Here is a 24,689-nt window from a genome sequence, read left to right as displayed (position 1 = left end):
ACGGCTAGATGGTACATTGTCCTTCTCTCAAAGCTACAGGCTAAAGTTAAATCAAGACATGGTTTCCTCTATCGTAATCTTTCCTCTTTCACCCCAGCTGCCAAACTAACCCTGTTTCAGATGACAATCCTACCCATGCTAGATTACGGAGACGTAATTTATTGATCTGCAGGTAAGGGTGCTCTAGAGTGGCTAGATGTTCTTTACCATTCGGCCATCAGATTTGCCACCAATGCTCCTTATAGGACACATCACTGCACTCTATACTCCTCTGTAAATTGGTCGTCTCTGTATACCTGTCGCAAGACCCACTGGTTGATGCTTATTTATATAACACTCTTAGGCCTCACTCCCCCCTATCTAAGATATCTACTGCAGCCCTCATCCTCCACATACAACACCGTTCTGCCAGTCACATTCTGTTAAAGGTCCCCAAAGCACACACATCCCTGGGTCGCTCGTCTTTTCAGTTCGCTGCAGCTTGCGACTGGGACGAACTGCAACAAACAGTTTTATCTCAATCTCTTCATTCAAAGACTCAATCATGGACACTTACTGAGAGTTGTGGCTCCTTTGCGTGATGTTTTGTTGTCTCTACCTTCTTGCCCTGTGTTGTCTGTGCCCAATAATGTTTGTACCATGTTTTGTGCTGCCACCATGTTGTGCTGCTACCATGTTGTGCTGCTACCATGTTGTGTTGCTACAATGCTGTGTTGTCATGTGTTGCTGCCATACTATGTTGTTGTCTTAGGTCTCTCTGTATGTAGTGTTGTGTTGTCTCTCTTGTCGTGACGTGTATTTTGTCCTATATTATATATATTTTTTTTTATTTTAATTCCCCATCCCCGCAGGAGGCCTTTTGCATTTTGGTAGGCCGTCATTGTAAATGATAATTTGTTCTTAGCTGACTTGCCTAGTTAAATAAAGGCTAAATAAATACAATTAAATAAAAAAGTGAATGATTATGCTGTTGATGATGTATTAAACCCAGGGGCGAAAATCTGATATCAACTTTGGAGGGGACATGACATTTTCTCAAGAGCAATTCCTGAGGGGGACACCAAAAGTAGTGCTGTAACACATAGCCTACATTGTAATATGGTAAATGTATATTGAGGAACCAAAGAAATAAGGTGTTTGCCGTACTCCTAACTACCGGTACCCAAAACTACACAACTAATCACAACAGCAATACCATTGCCTTTAACAAATCTTAGTTCAGTCACCAGTTTAAGTTGACAGTGGGGGTATCCATGGCATTTTCCAATTATGTTCCTATTTTACAAGTAAAAAAAATGGAGAACCTTTCATAATGTTGCCAAACAAAGACTCAACAAACTTACCTGAGACTCCCTGTCTCTGCCAGTCTGTCCCTGCATATCTGTCCCCAACTCTGCTGTCTGTGTGCCATCTGTTGCCTGCTCTGCCTAATGACATCATTGTGAAACATTTCCATTAGAATTTCATTTCTTTCTTATGAACATTTTATCAACTAGTCTTTGAGATATTAGGCTGCTAGGGTTCTTACTATGCGTTTTGGTGTATTGAAAAATACTCTGATGTCCGTCTTTTATTTTTCTGCCATTTTTCTACCTGGCTGGCTGGCTGGCTACACACACACACAGTGTGTAGGTTATTTACAGTAGGAGATGGGCTTCTATCATCTTCTATCATTCTATTTGGGCTTCGATCTAAAAGGTAGCTAGCAAATGTGAAACGGATTAAAATGACAAGAGTTGACAGCTGTATGAGTTTACACAACATATGCTGCAACCTTTTGTAATTTTAATAGTTTGTTTCATATTGGCTGGCTTCCAACAATAGCTGAATTTGCAAAGCTAGCGAGCACCAATTCAGTTTCAGTGGTGTTTGTTATAATCTTTGCTACCCGGGTTAAATAAAGGTGAAATAAAATAAATAAATAAAAGTTCCCTTGCGACAATTTTGCTTTTGCAACGAGACCATTAAATATATTTAAGACAATGGTAGAAGAGAGTGTAGTTCTGTTCAGTTTGGACTTCAGTTTATCGCTAACCTTATCACAGGAACTTTGAAGCACTAACTTACATCATCTGCATGCTGATCTTGGAATAAATTGACGATAGCAAAGATTCCATCTTTGACGACGCCACATAAATGGAATAGGTACTAGCTAGCTTAATAGTTAATATTTGCGCGCTAGCTCTGCATATTCAGCTAGTGTGTGTGCGCGATTGACTAGATTAACCTCACGTCAGTTACGTTCATTGAGTGCCTTTCAGACAGTAGATACGACCCCTCTGTTACCTTGCCAACTAAGAAACTGGCAGTGGATCAAACCATTGTGAGGCAAAGGGTGGAAGTGTCACAATCTTTTGAAACTTAAAAATGCACTATTAAGTGTCTATAATCAGCGCAATTGCTTTCATTGCGTATTATTAATATTATTTAAATTACATAGTTATGTTTCAGTGATATATTGGGGGGGACAAATCATATTTTTCCCAGGATGGGGGGGTCGTGTCCCCCCCGTCCCCTCCGGGATTTCCGCCCCTGATTAAACCACCCAGAAATATCAAAGATACAGTCGTCCTTCTGAACTGAGCTGCATAACAGGAAGAAAACTGCTCAAGGATGTCACCATGGGGACATAGGTGATTTTAAAACAGCTACAGAGTTAAATAGCTGTGATGGGAGAAAACTGAGGATGGATCAACAACATTGTAGTGACTCCACAATAATGACCTAAATGACAGCGTGAAAAGATGAATACAAATATACAGAATAAAACATGCATATGTTTGCAACAAGGCACTAAAGTAATACTGCAAAAAAACACGGCAAAGGAATAACCTTTTTGGCCTAAATGCAAAGCCTTATGTTTGGGGTACATCTAACACAACACATCGTTGACTAACTGCTGCCTTTTTTTCAATGATGGTGTTGGCTGCATCATGGTATACGTATGCTTGATATTGGCAAAGACAAAAATAAATGGGATGGAGCTGAGCACAGGCAAAATCCTAGAGGAAAACCTTCTTCAGTCTGCTTTACACCAGACACTGGGAGAGGAATTCACCTTTCAGCGGGACAATAACCTACAACACAAGGCCAAATCTACACTGGAGTTGCTTACCATGAAGACAGTGAATGTCCCTGAGTGGCAAAGTTACAATTTTGACTTAAATCTGCTTGAAAATGTATGGGAAAACTTTAAATTGCTGTCTAGTCATGGTCCCCAAAACCTTGACAGAGCTTGAAGAATTCTGAAAAGAATAATGGGCAAACATTGTACAATCCCGGTGTACAAAGCTCTTAGAGACTTACCCAAGATTACTCATAGCTGTAATCACTGCCAACGGTGTTTATAACATGTATTGACTCAGGGGGTGAATACTTTTTTATTTTCATTAATCTGTAAAAAATGTTAGACATGTTCTTCCACTTTGACATTACAGAGTGTTTTGTGTAGATTGTAGGCAAAAATGTCAATTAAATCAATTTTAATCCCAGTATGTATCACAATAAAATGTGAAGAAATCCAAGGGGGTTGAATATTTATGATGCCCACTGTAGACCACAGACACTTGACAGTCAATAAAGTATTCCACAAAGAGCATAAACACCTGCAGCTAATCAGATAGTAGCAAACAAGCAAAGAAATGCACAAGCATTCTGTCGGTTGTCATCCTTGGTCACCTTGGTCACAACTACCTGTGTACCCAATGCTACAGCCCCCTGTGTTCACCCTATACAGGGTCCATATTAGGAAGAAGTCCTGCTGAGACTGAGGCTGTCCTAATGTGGACACTGTACCCCTAGCCCCCTTCACAAATAATCAGTAGGTCCCCGCGGTGCTCACTGTGGTATAGCTGATCTTGGACATGGACGAACGACCAATAGTCCCTGTCACTGTCATCTCATCATCCCTGCCGTCCCGCCTCCCCCGGCGGCGCCGACAGCAGGGCGGACGGCAGTGGGCAAAGGTGGTGAGCAATGCCTTGCGGAAGCGTGTATTCATAAAACAATAAATAACGGGGTTAACGCACGCCGATGTGTAGCTTAACAGGTGGATGAACGAGATGGGTGCCCCCGAGAGGAGCCGGTGGGCTGAGCTGATGTGGAAAGCCTTCCACGTGTTGGCTGTGTACAGGGGCATCCAGCAGAGGAAGAAGAGGACGGCAGTGACGATGAGCATGCGGATCACGCGCTTCTTGGCCAAGAGTTTAGCCTCCGAGGTATTGCTTCGAGGGTGCTCAGCGGACACTCTGGGTTTGGGAGGGGCCGGAGTAGAGGTGGTGAGGGTGGACAGCTCCATGGACGGTGGCTTTTTCGGCATCTGGATGTAGCAGCCATCATCGTCTGTGTCGTTGTTACTGGTGGTCACGGTGGTGTTTACGCCGTTCTTCAGTGCTGAGGAATGTACATGGAAGTGTGTAAGTGGGTCTAAATTGGGTGTAAGTGTGTAGGTGAGTGTATGTGTGTAGGTTGAAGACAGAGTACATGACTAATAATAGCATGAGCAAAGAGTTGATGACATAAGCCTGCATTGTGGGGAACATGCATTCACAAACAAATAGGCCTTATGAAAAAATTGTTACTGTATGAATGCAAAACCCTTACCCTGGCCCCAGACTTATAATTTCCTGTTTTAAAATCACTAATCCTAGTCCTTGCCCTCATTGCTTCTACCCAGCACAACCCTATTTCAAAACCCCAATCCCTAACCCAAAACCTCAACTTCACTTATGTAACTTTCCATTTGTATGAAACAAATGACATGTTCAATCAAATCCACGGCAGGAGATACATGTGGTGTAGGAGTCTCACCACTGCGCTCTCTGTTTTGGTCCAGCTCAAACTTCATCCCCCGGCATAGCTCTCTGGAGATGAGTCCATAGGCAACGATCATCACCACCCCAGGGATGAAGAACAAGATTAAAAGCAACAGCATGTACCTGAGAAAAAAGGAGAGAAAGAGAGAGGGAAACAGAGAGAAAGAGAGAGGGGAAAAAGAGGGAAAGACAGTGGGAAAGAGGGACAGGAAGCCAGACAGGAAGAGAAAAAAGTGACTTTGATCATTGTGGTCCTAAAATTGTATAATATTTCTATGGTGGTCATTAACATTTTACCAATTATCTTTACATCATCCGGATGCTATCAACTTGGCCGTATACAAAAAAAGTACAAATCCACTATTGTTCCTTCCACACACTTTGAGAATTAGTAGAGATGAAGCCCTTATTTTGTGTTGTGTGAAATTCGAATGGGTGCGTGGGTGTTTTCCTGTGAACATCCTCCATGGATGGTTCCTTTTTCATCTCCCATCAGCCTTTGCAGCAGGTTAGGCTCTCATTCATTCATTAATGCAGCCTCTGATACTCAAAGCTTTTCATCAGTACTCTGTTTGATAGTGGGTCACATATCAGGGGTGGGGGGGACAAAAGGTGACAGGAAGGAGGTACATACAGAGAGGAAGTAAATAGAGGTTAGAGGTTTCGGTTCGTCTTTTGTTTAGTCTTTGATCCTTATTCTCTATCATCAGAGAGGAACATGGAAGGGAGCGAGGAACAGGTGCTACACTAATATTTCTGTTTCACATTATTTGAGGATTCTTCATGGCTGGCATCATTAGTAAGCATAATCATAATTACACACTCTGATTTAATAGCCAATTTGGAGAGTAGCCCGTAATGGACTCAAACAGTCCCTGGAACTGTCAGTCCAACACCTTAGCCATTACACCAAGATGCTCAGCCTCAAAGAGGTCACCAAAAGTACTAAGGTCCCAAGTTGTGTTTCAATAGCATCTTTTCTGAAGTATATTGTAGTAACTCAAAAATGATAGGTATTATATTTTGTGTGCTTGTTGATGACATCTACTGTCACCGCTGCTTTTATACATTTTTGAATATCAATACACATTATAATATAAATCCGATAAAAAGGATTGTACCTGCCACTGTTAAGAGATACGGTGCATTCGGAAAGTATTCAGACCCCTTCCCTTTTTCTACATTTTGTTAGGTTACAGCCTTATTTTCAAATGGATTAAATAACAACAAAAAAAACTAATCAATCTACACACAATAATCCACAATGACAAAGAGAAAACAGGTTTTGAAGATTTTGCAAATGTATATAAAAAAAGTATTCAGAGACTCAAAATTGAGCTCAGATGCATCCTGTTTCCATTCATCATCCTTAAGATGTTTCTACAACTTGAGTGGAGTCCACCTGTGGTAAATTAAATTGACTGGACATGATTTGGAAAGGCACACACCTGTCTATATAAGGTCCCACAGTTGACAGTTTATGTTAGAGCAAAAACTAAGCTATGAGGTCAAAGGAATTGCCCGTAGAGCCCCGAGACAGGATTGTGTCGAGGCACAGATCTGGGGAAGGATACCAAAACATTTCTGCAGCATTGAAGATCCCCAAGAACACAGTGGCCTCCATCATTCTGAAATGGAAGAAGTTTGGAACCACCAAGAAATTTAAGAAGTTTGGCCACCTGGCCAAATTGAAGAAATGGGGAGTAGGGCCTTGGTCAGGGAGGTGACCAAGAACCCGATGGTCACTCTGACAGATCTCCAGAGTTCCTCTGTGGAGATGGGAGAACCATCCAGAAGGATAACTATCTTTGCAGCACTCCACCAATGAGGCTTTATGGTAGAGTGGCTAGATGGAAGCCACTCCTCAGTAAAAGGCACATGACAGCCCGCTTGGAGTTTGCCAAAAGGCACCTAAAGGACTCTCAGACCATGAGAAACAAGATTCTCTGGGCTGATGAAACCAACTCTTTTGCCTGAATGCCATGTCTGAAGGAAACCTGGCACCATCCCTACGGTGAAGCATGGTGGTGCCAGCATCATGCTGTGGGGATGTTTTTCCATCGGCAGGGATTGGGAGGCTAGTCAGGATCGAGGGAAAGATGAAAAGAGCAAAGTACAGAGAGATCCTTGATAAAACCGGCTCCAGAGTGCTTAGGACCTCAGACTGGGGCAACGGTTCACCTTCCAACAGGGACAAGGACCCTAAGCATACAGCCAAGACAGAAGAAGTGGCTTCGGGACAAGTCTTGGCATGTCCTTGAGTGGCCCAACCAGAGCCCGGACTTGAACCCGATCGAACATCTCTGGAGAGAACTGAAAATAGCTGCGTAGCGACTCTCCCCATCCAACATCACAGAGCTTGAGAGGATCTCCAGAGAAGAATGGGAGAAACTCCTCGTACAGGTGTGCAAAGTTTGTAGCATCATACCCAAAAGACGAGGCTGAAATCGCTGCCAAAGGCTTCAACAAAGTACTGAGTAAAGGGTCTGAAAACTTATGTAAATTAGTTATGTTTTTTTTTTTATTTATACATTTTAAAAAATTTGGGTTTTGCTTTCATACAGTGTTTGTTATTATGGGGTATTGTGTAGATTGATGAGGGGAAGATAAACTATTTAATACATTTTAGAATAAGGTTGTAATGTATCAAAATGTGGAAAAGGTCAAGAGGTCTGAATACTTTCCAAATACACTGTATATCCCCAAAGGACTCTTGCGGTTGTAGTGTAAAAGAAAAATAATTATAGCATGGGGATGGGTGGGAGGTTTTGACAGGCCGCAATCAGTGAACAACTAAACTCAGCAAAAAAAGAAACGTCCTCTCACTGTCAACTAAGTTAATTTTCAGCAAACTTAACATGTGTAAATAGTTGTATGAACGTAACAAGATTCAACAACTGAGACATAAACTAAACAAGTTCCACAGACATGTGACTAACAGAAATTGAATAATGTGTCCCTGAACAAAGGGGGAGTCAAAATCAAAAGTAAGTCAGTATCTGGTGTAGCCACCAGCTGCATTAAGTACTGGAGTGCATCTCCTCCTCGTGGACTGCACCAGATTTGCCAGTTCTTGCTGTGAAATGTTACCCCACTCTTCCACCAAGGCACCTTCAAGTTCCCAGACATTTCTGGCTGTAATTGACCTAGCCCTCACTCTCCGATCCAACAGGTCCCAGACGTGCTCAATGGGATTGCGATCCGGGCTCTTCGCTGGCCATGGAAGAAAACTGACATGCCTGTCTTGCACGAAATCATGCACAAAACGAGCAGTATGGCTGGTGGCATTGTCATGCTGGAGGGTCATGTCAGGATGAGCCTGCAGGACGGGAACAACATGAGGGAGGAGGATGTCTTCCCTGTAACGCACAGTGTTGAGATTGCCTGCAATGACAACAAGCTCAGTCCGATGATGCTATGACACACAGCCCCAGACCCTGACAGACCCTCCACCTCCAAATCGATCCTGCTCCGGAGTACAGGCCTCAGTGTAACGCTCATTCCTTCGATGATAAACGCGAATCCGACCATCACCAATGGTGAGACAAAACGGCGATTCGTCAGTGAAGAGCACTTTTTGCCAGTCCTGTCTGGTCCAGCGACAGTGGGTTTGTGCCCACAGGCGACATTGTTGCCGGTGATGTCTGGTGAGGACCTGCCTTACAACAGGCCTACAAGCCCTCCAGCCTCTCTCAGCCTATTGCGGACAGTCTGAGCACTGATGGAGGGATTGTGTGTTCCTGGTGTAACTCGGGCAGTTGTTGTTGCCATCCTGTACCTGTCCCACATCGGATGTACCGATCCTGTGCAGCTGTTGTTACATGTGGTCTGCCACTGCGAGGACGATCAGCTGTCCGTCTTGTCTCCCTGTAGCGCTGTCTTAGGCGTCTCACAGTACGGACATTGCAATTTATTGCCCTGGCCACATCTGCCTCCTTGCAGCATGCCTAAGGCACATTCACACAGATGAGCAGGGACCCTGGGCATCTTTTTTGTGTGTTTTTCAGAGTCAGTAGAAAGGCCTCTTTAGTGTCCTAAGTTTTCATAACTGTGACCTTAATTGCCTATCGTTTGTAAGCTGTTAGTGTCTTAACGACCGTTCCACAGGTGCATGTTCATTAATTATTTATGGTTCATTAAACAAGCATGGGAAACAGTTTTTAAACCCTTTACAACGAAGATCTGAGAAGTTATTTGGATTTTTACTAATTATCTTTGAAAGACAGGGTCCTGAAAAAGGGACGTTTCTTTTTTTTGCTGAGTTTACAATCAAAGTAGTAAGGTCTGCAGAGAGAGAGCTTATTTTGTGTAAAATATAAGTATGGTCTGGAGGAGAGAGACGAGAGAGCTGTATTAGGCCGGGGAGAACCCCTGGAGAATGTCAATTTTCCTTTAATTGCTCTGCTCCACCGCCTCTCTGTTTGTTTATGGGCAAATTGATGAATAGTCCTCTGTGCCCAAACTTAACAGCAACAGTTTCTACAGAAAAAGCCTGGGCTTGAACTGCAGATGCAGAAACTCGGGCAGTGGAACTTTATTCTAGCTATATTACTAATCTTAGACCATTGTTTAATAAACTGCTGATCTTTAGAGTGGAATTACCTTCTAAAACTGCTTCCCTAGCCCTGAGTCAATGCGAACTAATCTGTCGTAAAATATAATTGCTTTGCCTTAGATGTTGCTGGGGTGCTCCTAAATGTGACAATTCAGTTCAGTCTTGCAGGGGGAAAAGGGAAGACTTTACTTTTGGGCAAATGTAATGTCAGTGGAAATATATTGAAAATAGCATAACATGCTTGATTGTTTCCCTGATGAGAAAATATTTATTTTGAAACAAATCTATTCAATAAAAGCAATCAAACATAAAAACAAACCGAACAAACCCAAGATACTTTTTTGTACAAGGGACTGGCAATCTATGTTCCTTTGATGCCTGCTTACTTTGAAACTACCACACAAGAACTGACAATTATTGTCAGGAAATTATCTAAGGGACCGGTCAGAAGCCCGTTCTGACCACTGCACTAGAGGTCTCCAGTCAGAAACTTACTCACCACGTCTGTTCCACCCCACCGCTTGGCCATTCCAGGCGGCACATGTGCCCCGTAGTTCGGTCGGGTTTGGGGAAGGACTTGAGGTGGCTGAACACTGGATAGGGCAACATCATGACCAACGACAACACCCAGATGGCAGCAATGACACGGTAGGCGTGGGAACGAGTCTGCCACGCCCGCGACTTCAGTGGGTTGCAGATGGCGCTGTACCTCTCAGTCGCTATGGCGACCAGGCTGAAGGTGGAGATGCTGACGGAGAGCCCTATGGGAACGCATGGAAGGCGGAGAGGTCAATAAGAGAGAGATTAAAATGAAAGTATCAACAGTGATCAAACCTGGGTTCAAATAGTACTTGTTTTATTTTCTTTCTGTCTGGAGTGCCAGATGTACGGGGTTTCAACTTTTGGGACAATTCCATTGTCTCCGTTGAGCAAGGCAAGTTCAATTAAGCAGAAAACATATTTGAATGAAAACAAATACTATATTACCAGGTCTGATAGTGATACACACCTATATATTTGAGCAGGCTTGACACATCAGAGAGATGCCAGTATGCCACCAAAAAAGTGAAGACAAATGGTGAAGCCTCTTTAGCTTATCATTAAGTAAAGGCATGAAGAACATTACATTCCAGACAAATAGCCTCACACTTATGGAATCACACCATTGTCGTTTTGTCCTGCTCAATGTTAGATCTGTAAAGTGCATTATAATACCCAAGGACACCCTAGTAATTGGTTTCAAACTTGAGTGAAAAACCTTTAGTGAAAATCTTCAACCCAAACTGTGTTTGCCTACATGAATATGTATGAAGCTGCACTGAGGGAGTGCGCTCAATCGGTCTGCAGTCAGACAAGGAGTCAGCAGTGAAGATAAATAGCATTAATAAAGGCATACTGTACCTGCACTAAACCGGCAGCCATTACCCAAAACCTGAGACCCTCTAATATATTCCACCCACTAATCCTCCCTCTTTAGAAAGATCCACAACTTCAACACCAGACCCACCATTAGCACTCTGTCGTGACGTGACTATCATTAATGTGATGACATCTATTTTATCAAATCAATTAACTATGTTTAATTATTACGTAATTAAATGAATCATGTAACAATTAACTCAATTGTAACTTGGGGCACTACGGAAAAAGTTTGTTTAATGAGTTATCGTTTCCCGAATTAACTCAAGAATATATCAGAATATACCATTGTCATACCAGTCATTCATGAATTATTACCTTATATCAGTCTCATTCTAAACGTTGTTGACTTCAAATCTGCGTGAACTCTAGTCTAAATGATCATTCAGCGATACACAAATTGGCTTAATTATTTATTTACTAACTAACAAAATAATCATACAGAAGTACATAAACACACACACAGGATAGATTATAGGTAGATTAGTAACATAATGCAATGAAAAGTCCCTAGTGGAGTAACCCGGTATGAGGGCTTGTTACATAATGAAAGGGAGGGGCAAGATAAAGAGAGCGGGAGAGACTAAGTGAGTGGGCTGGTGCATACATGTGGAAGCTATGCTCATGAGAATGAATACTTTGCACATGAACGACCGCTCATTCAAAACAATTGCAATGTATATATTTACGATTGTATGTCTTGGTCATCTCTCTGTTGATATCACCCGGTCTGTCTATATGGGGAGCAGTTCGATTGAAGTCTCTGGTTGTGTAAGTCTCTGGTTGTCCACCAGAGGTCACAATGTCCTTAGTTGTAGGTTTCTTTGTCTCTGGGTGTTCAATAGAATGGATACATCAGACATTCCAATGGTCGTTTGCTGAGATCTTCCTCATGTTTTTGGTCAGAGTTCTAGACTACTTTAAATTAGAGCTGCAAGCGGTGCATGTCTTTTTCTACTCTGTTGAAAGTTTAAGGGTTTCTAACCATTTTCTAGTTTTGTAGTTTTAAACCATTTCCACGTATTCAGCTCGCACTGCACGTATACTGGTCTGGTAGAGTCTAGCCATTCGTGACGTTCAACTGAACACCGTCCACTTGCTTTGTCTCAATGGTTGATTATTCAGGGTTCAGCTCCCGACCATTTTACACGCCACAGGCAATGTACTGGTCTGATGTAAATTTTGTTAGAAGTCCTTAGAAAGTACTCTGGCAAAAGGGGCATGCCATCTTTTTGGCATAATGTCTGTGCTCACGTCAGCGTGATTACTGACTGGGTAAAACTTTACGTGAAAAACAATGATCTAATTTAGAAGACTAAAATCAAATGTAATCTTCTCACAAATAGTTTTTTATTGAATCATATATGTTTTATAAAATTTAGATGTAACTCTGACATATACATTGTGAAAGCTCTTAAAGTGTCACGGTGAGCATTACTGGTGCAGAAGTCAGGTGCAGGAGAGCAGAGAGTTGTGAACAAGTGCACACTTTACTTGGGCAGAGGCAATAAAACAGACAGACGCCACTGCGTCAAAACCTCAAGCCAAAGGAAAAGTGCAAGGCGCGAAAGAGTCTCAAAAAATGAGTAAATGTTACAATAAACAACCTTCGTGAAACTACCACGGAAATAACGGGAAAAACCCAGCCTGGCGCATACCCACGAAACATGTAACAAATACAATTTCACACAAAGACATGGAGGGGAACAGAGGAATAAATACATGCAGTGTGATTAGGGAATGAAAACCAGGTGTGCAGGGAACAAGACAAAACAAATGGAACAATGGAAAAATGGAGCAGCGATGGCTAGAAAGCCGGTGACGTCGACCGCCGAATGCCGCCCGAACAAGGAGAGGAGCCGACTTCGGCGGAAGTCGTGACATAAAGTTACAATGTTTCCATTATAACGTCTTTAATGATATCACTAAATAATAAATGATCTGACATGATTATTGTTTGGATCTCCACCAACCTTCCCAAAAGTTTGGATTTCAAAACTAATGTTCCAATGTCCAATCTTTTGATGCTAAAGTTTTTAACAAGAGTCTTTCTCAATTTTTGACTTTTCCATAATGCAGGTCCAGAGAGAGAAAGTTTACAACCGGTCGTTAAAGTCATACAACCGGCTCCACTTCCCCTCTTCCTCTCTGGTGGGAGAGGGGGGGGCTATCTTTGATTCTCACCCAGGAGCGAGAGTCATGACAACTCATACTCTATTTCACAATCACAGAAATGCTTTGTTTTTGCACTACATTTCTCTGATCAGCAGAAGGCTGCATCCACAGAGGCATTAATTTCATAGACTACCTGTTTATTGTTTTTTTTGGCATGGACAGACAGACAGACAGACAGACAGACAGACAGACAGACAATAACACACACAGAAAGACAATTTGACCCTCTTGAGGTTTGGAAACCCCAGCTTTATAGTGAGCACTCGGCAGTATATTTTCCTAAGCACTATATGCAACGTGCGCTCCATGCTAAGATAATAGAATTCTACTCTATCCCTCTGAAGTGAAGATTGTAAAGCTATGTGCTCTGTGTTCAAATTACATTTTAAGTCAGCATACAGTACAATAGTATCGCTTTAATCTCTTACAGGGAATTCATTTACACTTCTGAATTTTTGTATTTTTTATTTATTAACCTTTATTTTACTAGGTAAGTCAGTTATTAAGAACACAATTTATTTACAATGATGGCCTACTAAAAGGCATAAGGCCTCCTGCGGGGACAGGATGTCACGCCCTGGCCATAGAGATGTTTTTTATTCCCTATTTTGGGTAGGCCAGGGTGTGACTAGTGTGGGCATTCTATGTTCCTTTTTCTATGTTGTTTATTTTCTATGTTTTGGCCGGGTATGGTTCTCAATCAGGGACAGCTGTCTATCATTGTCTCTGATTGGGAACCATACTTAGGTAGCCCTTTTCCCTCCTTGTGTTGTGGGAGGTTGACTTTGTTTTTGGCAATTAGCCTTTAGCTTCACGGTTTGTTGGGTAGTGTTTATTGTTTTGTTCCGGGGCGTCTTTTCTAATAAAAAGAATATATACACTCACCACGCTGCACCTTGGTCCTCTCCTTTCAACCGATGTGACAGAATCTCCCACCAAAAAAGGACCAAGCAACGGAGGAAGGAGCAGATGGAGAGCTATTTGGAGTCATGGACATGGGAGGAGATCCTCGATTGTAAGGGTCCATGGAGCCAGGCTGGGGAGTACCAGCGCCCAAAGGAGGAGCTGGAGGAAGCTAAGAGGGAACGACGGAGGTATGAGGCATTATATCCTCCATTTCAGGAGGTGAGGAGGCAGCCCCCCCAAAAAAATTGTGGGGGGGGGGCACACGGAGAGATTGGCGGAGTCAGACGATAGACCTGAGCCAACTCCCCATGCTTACCGAAAGCAGCGTGGTACTGGTCAGGCACCGTGTTATGCGGTGAAGGGCAAGGTGTCTCCAGTACGTGCTCATAGCCCGGAGTGCTATATGCCAGCCCCTCGCAAGTGCCATGCGAGAGTGGGCATCCAGCCAGGGCGGATTGTGCCAGCTCAGCGCGTCTGGTCTCCAGTGTGACGTTTCGGCCCAGGGTATCCTGCGCCGGCTCTGCGTACCGTGTCTCCGGGGCGCTGGGAAGGCTCAGTTCGTCCTATGCCTGCGCTGCGCCTGTGCCGGGCGAAAGTGAGCATTGAGCCTGGAAGAGTGGTGTCAAGCCTACGCACCAGATCTCCAGTGCTCCCCCACAGCCCGGTCTATCCTGTGCCACCTCCACAGACCAGGCCTCCAGTAGGTCTCCCCAGCCTGGGGAGTCCTGTGCCTGCTCCCAGAGCCAGGCCTCCTGCATGTCTCACCAGCCTGGTGAGTCCTGTTCCTGCTCCTCGCTTAGCCCTGTGGTGCGTGTTACTAGTCTGGCGCCTCCAAAGCCAGTCCCACGCATCAGGCCTCCAGTGCGCCTGTCCAGTCCAGTACGTCCTGTTCCTGCTCCTCGCACTAGCCCTGTGGTGCGTGTCACTAGTCTGGCGCCTCCAAAGCCAGCCCCATGCATCAAGCCTCCAGTGCGCATTCCCCGTCCAGAGCTTCCGGCGACAGTCCCCCATCCAGAGCTTCCGGCGACAGTCCCTCGTATAGAGCTTCCGGCAACAGTCCCCCGTCCAGAGCTTCCGGCGACAGTTTACAGTCCGGAGCCGACAGAGACGGCCTACAGTCTGGAGCCGACAGAGACGGCCTACAGTCCGGAGCCGACAGCGATGGCCTACAGTCAGGAGCCGCCAGAGTCGCCCTCCAGTCCGGAGCCGCCAGAGTCGCCCTCCAGTCCGGAGCCGCCAGAGTCGCCCTCCAGTCCTGATCCGCCAGAGTCGCCCTCCAGTCCGGAGCCGCCAGAGTCGCCCTCCAGTCCGGAACTGCCAGAGTCGGTGCCCAGTCCTGGGTTGGCGGCAAGGGTCCCCGCTCCAGAGGCGCCACCTAAGTGGGCCGTGCCAGAGGTGGAGCGGGGTCTGCGTCCCTCACCGGAGCCGCCACCACAGAGAAAAGCCCACCCAGAACCTCCCCTATAGGTTCAGATTTTGAGGCCGGAGTCCGCACCTTTGGGGGGGGGGGGGGGGGTACTGTCACGCCCTGGCCATAGAGAGGTTTTTTATTCTCTATTTTGGGTAGGCCAGGGTGTGACTAGGGTGGGCATTCTATGTTCCTTTTTCTATGTTCTTTATTTTCTATGTTTGGTTCTCAATCAGGGTAGGGTATAACCTTTATATGTAAAATGTAGTTACAAAGTAACAACCTTTAGAGACAATAGGCTAACTAGCAGAAATTAGGAGACAGAAGAACATTAGGCTTAACCCTTCTAGTAAAATGTTCTTACAATGTAATAATCTTTAACCACCAACTCTGTAATTACAATGTTGTTACAAGGATATACATGTATTTAAAATGTACTTACACAGGAGCAAGCAATTTAAGTGAAATTTAAATTACTTTGCAGTTACAATGTAACAACCTTTGCAGACAATAGGCTGACCAGGAGAAATAAGGTGACAGGAGAACACTTTTCAGTTTAACTTTTATTTAATGGATTTGACAAAGATTCATATTCAAACCATTCAAATTCAATTCCCCATTTCAGACTCAAAGCAATAAGTATGTTAAAATGTACTAACACAGGGTGGTGATAAAGCAAGCTAGCATTTCCCCATCATTCACTAATGTAGCTAGGTAGCAAAGCACTGGCACAATCTCAGCACGTTTTCCAACTCGGTCAATAAACATTACAAAATCTTCATAAAATGTATGAAACATTTAGTTAACAATAGTTTTAATAGAAATATGCTTGCAGTTCCTATGGCTTCCACTAGACGTCAACAGTCTTTAGATATTGGTTGATGTTTTTCCTTTGAGTAATGAAAAAGTAGCCCTTTCCTTTCTGAGAGTAGAGCCAAGTGTACTTTTTTTGTTTGGGGCGCGCGACCTGAAGCTCGCTCCAATTTGATTTTATCTGCTATTGAACACAGTTTATCCCGTCTTAAATTTTATTGATTATTTACGTTTTAAAATACCTAAAGTTGGATTAGGAAAGTTGTTTGAAATGTTTGGACCAAGATTACAGGTAACTTATTAGATCATTTGTAATCATGTTGGGCGAGTTGGAACCAGTGTTTTTCTGAATCAAACGCGCCAAATAAATAGACATTTTGGGGATATAATGACGAAATTAATCGAACAAAAGGACCATTGTGATGTTTATTGGACATATTGGAGTGCCAACAGAAGAAGATCTTCAAAGGTAAGGCATGAATTATATCGTTATTTCTGAGTTTTGTGTCACACCTGGTGGGTTGAAATATGATTGTCATGTGTTTGTTTGATGGGGTGCTGTCCTCAGACAATAGCATGGTTTGCTTTCGCCGTAAAGCCTTTTTGAAATCTGACACAGTGGCTGGATTAACAAGAAGTTAAACTTTATTTTGGTGTATTGCACTTGGGATTGTATGAAAGTTAAATATTTGTAATAATTTAATTTGAATTTGGCGCTCTGCCATTTCACCGGATGTTGTCAAATCGATCCCGCTAACGGGATTTGATCCATAAGAAGTTTTAATAGACAGAAATAGCGTTTGTGACTAGATGGAATACAGCTCCAGACAACATTTACAATTGAACTACCATGAGTGTTGGACTTAACGTTTTGAAGCCAGATAATGAGTCTAAGTGTCACAGTGTCCACAGAAGGTGGCACCCCTCCCCGGTCGGGCGGTGCTCGGCGGTCGTCGTCGCCGGCCTACTAGCTGCCACCAATCTATGTTTCTGTGTCTTTTGGTTTTGTCTGTCTAGGTCCGCACCTGTTCCTTTTTAGTCATTAGTGGGGGGGTATTTAGTTTGTCTTTTTCGTTTGGAATTCGTGCGGGATTATTTCATGTCATGTATGAGTGGCAGTTGGTATTTTACGCTGCTTTTACTACGCAGCGTACTTTTGGATCAGACACTGGGATTGTCGGGCTGCGCCCCGTGCAATTTGAATTTTGGAGCTGTTCTCCTGTCGTGTGTTTTGCGCACCCTGCCTTGTGGCTACCTTATTTATACGGTGTTTAATAAACATCTGTGTTAACGGACCTCAGTCTCCTGCACTTGACTCTGCCCCTTTCCTGCTACCAAGGATATCCTTGACACTAAGTTGTATTTCACTGTTAGTTTTAAACAAAATAATTGTACATTTTTAGTTAATAACATTGCCGATTGTTTATTTTCAATTCAAGTATTGATGATGGGTGAACTGTTGCTTTTATGTGTGTTACGTGTGTGCTTACTGTGACTGTAAACCTGATATTGGCTACACAGATGAATGAGGACAGCACTATACCACCAAGACTGAGCAATTGGTGGGCCTCCTGAGTGGCGCAGTGGGCTGCATCACAGTGCTATTTGTGCCCTAGAGATTCTGGGTTCGAGTGCAGGCTCTGTCGCAGCTGGCCATGACCGGGAGACACATGGGGTGGTGCACAATTGGCCCAGAGTTGTCCTGGTTATGGGAAGGTTTGGCCGGCAGGGATGTCTTTGTCCCAACCCGCACTAGCGACTCCTGTGGCTGACCGGGCGCAGTGCACGCTGACACGGTCACCAGGTGTACAGTGTTTCCTTCGACACATTGGTGCGGCTGGCTTACGGGTTAAGTGGGCATTGTGTCGAGAAGCAGTGCGGCTTGGTTGGGTTGTGTTTCAGAGGACGTACAGCTCTCGACCTTTGCCTCACCCTAGTCCGTATGGGTGTTGCAGTGATGAGACAAGGCTGTAACTACCAATTAGATACTATGAAATTGGGGAGAAAACGGGGTAAAAAAAAACTACTGAGCAATCGGGGGAGAAGGGCCTTGGTCAGGCAGGTGACCAAGAACCGATGGTCAATCTGGGAGACTCTAGTCAGGATTGAGGGAAAGATGAACGGAGAAAAGTACAGAGAGATCCTTGATAAAAACCTGCTCCAAAGTACTCAGGACCTCAGACTGGGACGAAGGTTCACCTTCCAACAGGAGAATGCAGGAGTGGCTTCGGGACAAATCTCTGAATGTCCTTGAGTGGCCCAACCAGAGCCCGGACATGAACCCGATCTAACATCTCTGGAGAGACCTGAAAATGTTTAGCGACATTCCCCATCCAACCTGACAGAGTGTGAGAGGATCTGCAGAGAAGAATGGGGAAAACTCTCCAAATACAGGTGTGCCAAGCTTGTAGCGTCAAACCCAAGAAGACTCAAGGATGTAATCGCTGCCAAAGGTGCTTCAACAAAGTACTGAGTTAAGGGTCTGAATACTTAAGTAAATGTGACTCACCACCTGGATTCAGTCTTACGTAGCAAAATTTGAATTTCTTTTTACATTTGAAAAAGGTAAAGAGCTACAAAACGGTATATCATACATGGATTTGAGGAACAATGGGAAAGTAATTCTGCTTTGAAAGTTTAAAACCTGTAAACTCACTTTTGAGAAAATGGCATTTTAGTAGTTCAGTGAGAGAGCTCTTCTTTGTCTATACCCATTCAGCATTGTTCACACCCTCTTAAGCTTTAGCCCCACCCATCTCGTTTCATTCTCGGAGCGTTCAGAGCGCACACGTGACAATCTGGCCGATGATTTGTTTATCTCTGGCTAACATGAAAACAGCCTAACCAGCCCTGCTGGCAAGAATTTCATTATGTTTTTTTGCCAACGTTTACTGACGCCGGCCATATTCAACGAGTGTTGTACACTTTAGCTTAAAACATGTAGCTAGGTACCTAGGTAAACAATGAACCTAGCTAGATACATAACATGTAAGATCACACACATCACGTCACGTTAGCTAACAAGCTAGCCACCTAACATTAGCTAGGGAGCACGCCAGCTGACGCTAGCTAACAGTACACATTAGCTTAAGACATGTAGCGAGCTAGCTAGGTAAACAATGAACCTAGCTAGGTAAACAAAGTGCAATATTTACACATCACGAGCCAGCCAGCTAACATTAGCTAGTTAAACAAAAATGAATAATAACATAATACACGTAGTGTTAGCTAGTGAGCCAGCCAGCTAATGTTAGCTAGCTAACAGTACACTTTAGCTTGAAATGAATCTACTTTCTGTCAAAATTAGGAACATGTAATGTCTGAAAATGTAGCATGTAGCTAGCTGACGCAAGACTGTTTTACCTGTATACATCATCATGCATGCTGGACACATCTCCCTGTCACGGATCCATGTCAGAAATGGCCTTAGTTTGAAGACATAATCCGGAAATAGGTGGTTTGCCATCTCTTTAGCCATCATACTCTAATTCCACTGATTTCAAAATACAATCTTCCGGAAAGTGGAGAGCAACACTTATGCAGCTACATTAAAAAAAAAAATGTGTTAGACAGGATTACCAACACAGACTGAGCTCAAATAGACAGAAGCCTTCTATTTGTAGACCAATCCAAACTCCTTTCTCGGCATGTCCAGCCCACTCATTATCTCAGCCAATCATGGCTGGTGGGAAGGTTGCTCGTTTTTTCGGTGGTTTACCAACAAGGCTCGTAATGTAACAATTATATTAGTATTTACAGATGGCATACAAGTTTGTTATTAAGGGACATGAAAGTTCACATGTTCCAGAAGACATATCTGCCCAAAAAAATGATTTTTTTTCTTCTTTTAAAAAAAAATGTTCAAATGGCTCTCCTGTGAAGTCATGACTTGCGACATACACCTAGTTTCCTGAAACGGGTCACATATGTGAAATTTCATTTATCTATTTTTGATACATTTGCAAAAATGTATAACACCTGTTTTTGTTTTGCCATTATGGGTTATTGTGTGTAGATTGATGAGAGGAAAAAAATATTTGATCAAATTTAGAATAAGGCTAAAATGTAACAAAATGTGGAAAAAGTCAAGGGGTCTGAAAATATTTCGAATGCAATGTATATCTATGCACGTTAAAATGCACGAGTTCACACAATATTAAATACGACAAACAAAGACAACAATGAAATGTACAGGAAACTGGTAAATGCAACTGAATAAATCCAAAGTTATTTATCAGAAGTGTAGCATTGTTTCCACTTCGAGAATGAAAATGGTGTAAATGTATATTATATTCAATGAATTAACAACATTTCCATATGGAAACCTTCTACATTTATGGGGAAATATGTTGGGATTAACAATGCATACTTCACTGATGAATATATATTTCAAGGTGCGTTGATAAACATTGACAAACAATTAACACAATGAAACAAACAGCACGCACTAATTGGCCGGAGTCAGTGCGCAAAAGTAGTGCGTCTTCGCCACACACCCCTCCCGACTCCAACACCATTATTACGTTTGCACCATCATCAGTGCGTCTTCGCAACATACTCCTCCCGACTCCAACACCATCATTATGTTTGCACCATCATCACTGCGCCTATAGTGCATATTCGTCACACACCCCTCCCGAATCCAACACCATCATTAAGTATGCACCATCATCAGTGCGCCTATAGTGCATCTTTGCCACACACCACTCCTGACTACAACACCATCATTAAGTTTGCCGACGACACAACAGTGGTAGGCCTGATCACTGACAACGATGAGACTATATGGAGGAGGCCAGAGACCTTGCAGTGTGGTGTCAGGACAACAACCTCTCAATCAATGTGATCAAGACAAAGGAGATGATTGTGGACTACAGGAAAAGGAGGACCGAGCACGCCCCCATTCTTATCGGCTGTGGTGGAGCATGTTGAGAACTTTAAGTTGCTTGGTGTCCACATCACCAACAAACTAACATGGTCCAAACACACCAAGACAGTCGTGAAGAGGGCACGACAAAGCATATTCCCCATTAGGAATGGGTCCTCAAAAAGCTGCACCATCGAGAGCATCCTGACCGGCTGCATCACTGCCTGCAATGGCAACTGCTCAGCCTCCGACCACAAGGCACTACAGAGGGCAGTGCATATGGCCCAGTACATCACAGGAGACGAGCTTCCTGCCTTCCAGGACCTCTTTACCAGGCGGTGTCAGAGGAAGGCCCTAAGAATTGCCAAAGACTCCAGCCACCCTAGTCATACGATGTTCTCTTTCCAACCGCACGGCAATCGGTACCGGAGAGTCAAGTTTTAGGTCCAAAATGCTTCTTAACAGCTTGTACCCCCCCCCCCCCCCCCCCCGCTGCTCTGTTTATTACACCAGCGTAGTCACATTACCTCTACCTACATGTACAATACCAGTCAAAAGTTTGGACACACCTACTCATTACAGGGTTTCTTTATTTGTAGAATAATATAGAAGACATCAAACTATTAAATAACATGAATGGAATCATGTAGTAACCAAACACCTCTACCTACATGTACAATACCAGTCAAAAGTTTGGACACAGCTACTCATTCAAGGGTTTTTCTTTATTTTTACATTGTAGAATAGTGAATACATCAAAAATATGAAATAACACATATGGAATCAGGTAGTAACCAAAAAATGTAAACAAATCTAAAATATTTTAGATTCTTCAAAGTAGCCACCCTTTGCCATGATGACAGCTTTGCACACTCTTGACATTCTCTCGACCAGCTTCATGGGGAATGCTTTTCCGACAGTCTTGAAGGAAACCCACATATGCTGAGCATTTGTTGGCTGCTTTTCATTCACTCTGCGGTCCAACTCATCCGAAACCATCTCAGTTGGGTTGAGGTCGGGTAATTGTGGAAGCCAGGTCATCTGACACAGCACTCCATCACTCTCCTTGGTCAAATAGCTCTAGCACAGCCTGGAGGTGTGTTTTGGGTCATTGTCCTGTTGAAAAACTAATGATAGTCCCATTAAGCGCAAACCAGATGGGATGGCATATCACTGCAGAATGCTGTGGTAGCCACGCTGGTTAAATGTGCCTTGAATTCTATATAAATTACAGAAAATGTAACCAGGAAATCACCCCCACACCATCACATCTCCTCCTCTATGCTTCACGGTGGGAACTACACATGCGGAGATCGTCTGTTCAACTACTCTGCATCTCACAAAGACACAGTGATTTGGACTCATCAGACCATCAGATTTAGACTGATCAGACCAAAGGACAGTTTTCCACTGGTCTAATGTCCATTGATCGTGTTTCTTGGCCAAATCAAATCTCTTCTTCTTATTGGTGTGCTTTAGAAGTGTTTTCTTTGCAGTAATTTGACCATGAAGGCCTGAATCACAGATTCTCCTCTGAACAATTGATGTGTCTGTTACTTGAACTCTGTGAAGCATTTATTTGGGCTGCAATCTGAGGTGCAGTGAACTCTAATGAATGTATCCTCTGCAGCAGAGGTAACTCTAGGTCTTCCTTTCCTGTGGTGGTCCTCATGAAAGCCAGTTTCAACATAGTGCTCAATGTGTATTGCGTTCTTGAAATTTTCTGTATTGACTGACCATCATGTCTTAAAGTCATGATGGACTGTCATTTATCTTTGGATATTTGAGCTGTTCTTGCCATAATATGCCATAATAGGGGGATATGGAGGAGAGTATCCTGGACCGGATGCTGGAGTGAGTCGTCGTGCTGTACTTCGCTCCGCGGGTAATATTACATTTCATTACATTACATTACAATGGAACGATTTGATTAGTGTAATGTTAGCTAGTTAGCTACATAGTTGTCTTTGCATCAAGGATAAAGTTGTAGCTAAAGGTGTAGGTGTAGCTTTGAGAAACTAAGTTTGAGAAACTAACAAGGTTAGCTAGCCAGCTGTATTCGTTTGTTCGTTCGCGGCATTTTCCAAACGGCGTCAACACCACAACACCACAGCCACTGCTAGCTAGCCAACTTTACCAACTAGCAGTACTGTAGAAACTAAATACATTACAACGGAACGTTTTGATTAGTGTAATGTTAGCTAGCTGTAATGTTAGCTAGCTACATAGCTACATAGTTGTCTCTGTATCAAAGATAAAAGATAAAGCTAAACGCAGCCACTGCTAGCTAGCCAACTCTACCAACTCTATCAGCTAGCAGTAGTGTATCATTTTTAGTCAATAAGATTTTTGCAACGTAAGCTTAACTTTCTGAACTTTCGAGTTGTGTAGTCCACTTGTGTAGCTAGCAGGACTGACTTTGTGTTAGCTAGCCAATGTTTGATTACTTCTGCGTTATGAAAGGAACTAGACATGGACACGAATGATCCATTGGTAGTTTGTTGTAACCAAGTATTGGTGCAAACCGTGTGTTATTGGATGCTAGCATGCTAGTTAGCTACGGCGTCATAGGACACGGTGCACTGGGTGGGTTTCGCGGAAGAATACTGTTCCAAGTTATCTAGCTGAATAAACTAAGTTTGAGCCTATTCCTGGAAACATTGAACCACTGTAGTTTACATCAATTATAATTTCTAAAGTGGAAGTTGGAAAAGTTATATTTGAGTGTTTCAGTGAATGGTTAGTGAGGGAGGCCCTGCTCTCTCGCTTCCCCAGTTGTTTAGTTAATTTTCATTCCAATCTCCTTTGCATTAGCGTAGCCTCTCCTGTAGCCTGTCAACTATGTGTCTGTCTATCCCTGTTCTCTCCTCTCTGCACAGGCCACACAAACGCTTCACACTGCATGGCCGCTGCCACTCTTACCTGGTGGTCCCAGCGAGCATGACCCACGTGGAATTCCAGGTCTCCGGCAGCCTCTGGAACTGCCGGTCTGCGGCCAACAAGGCAGAGTTCATCTCAGCCTATGCTACCCTCCAGTCCCTCGACTTCTTGGCGCTGACGGAAACATGGATTACCACAGAAAACACTGCTACTCCTACTGCTCTCTCCTCGTCTGACCACGTGTTCTCGCATACCCCGAGAGCATCTGGTCAGCGGGGTGGTGGCACTGGAATTTTCATCTCTCCCAAGTGCACATTCTCTCTTTCTCCCCTGACTCATCTGTCTATCTCCTCCATTGAATTCCATGCTGTCACAGTCACTAGCCCATTCAAGCTTAACATCCTTATCATTTTTCGCCCTCCAGGTTCCCTTGGAGGGTTCATCAATGAGCTTGACGCCTTGATAAGTTCATTTCCTGAGGATGGCGCACCCCTCACATTTCTGGGTGTCTTTAACCTGTTGGGGATAGGGGGCAGTATTTGCACGGCCGGATAAAAAACGTACCGATTTAATCTGGTTATTACTACTGCCCAGAATATGCATATAATTATTGGCTTTGGATATAAAACACCCTAAAGTTTCTAAAACTGTTTGAATGGTGTCTGTGTGTATAACAGAACTCATATGGCAGGCAAAAACCTGAGAAGATTCCTTACAGGAAGTGCCCTCTCTGACCATTTCTTGGGCTTCTACACTCTCTTTATTGAAAACTGAGGTTCTCTGCTGTAACGTGACACTTCCTACGGCTCCCATAGGCTCTCAGAAGGCGGCAAAACGGTGAATGATGCCTTT

General features: G+C 43.5%; 1 protein-coding gene across 1 annotated transcript in view; it reads right to left on the bottom strand.

Annotated features, from left to right (window-relative positions):
- Positions 1 to 3,356: 3,356 nt before the first annotated feature.
- The window catches only part of cckbra (cholecystokinin B receptor a), a 36,217-nt gene continuing 14,884 nt past the window's right edge, over positions 3,357 to 24,689 (bottom strand). Inside the window, exons 3-5 of the mRNA XM_029741298.1 lie at positions 9,869 to 10,130; positions 4,810 to 4,937; positions 3,357 to 4,392 (exon numbers count right to left, since the gene is read on the bottom strand). Coding sequence (XP_029597158.1) covers positions 3,818 to 4,392; positions 4,810 to 4,937; positions 9,869 to 10,130 — 965 coding nt within the window. The 3' untranslated portion in view covers positions 3,357 to 3,817. The remainder of the gene's footprint in view (positions 4,393 to 4,809; positions 4,938 to 9,868; positions 10,131 to 24,689) is intronic.

Source organism: Salmo trutta, chromosome 39 (genome assembly GCF_901001165.1).
Source record: "Salmo trutta chromosome 39, fSalTru1.1, whole genome shotgun sequence".
Classification (NCBI taxonomy): domain Eukaryota; kingdom Metazoa; phylum Chordata; class Actinopteri; order Salmoniformes; family Salmonidae; genus Salmo; species Salmo trutta.
This window is presented reverse-complemented; position numbering and strand designations above follow the sequence as displayed.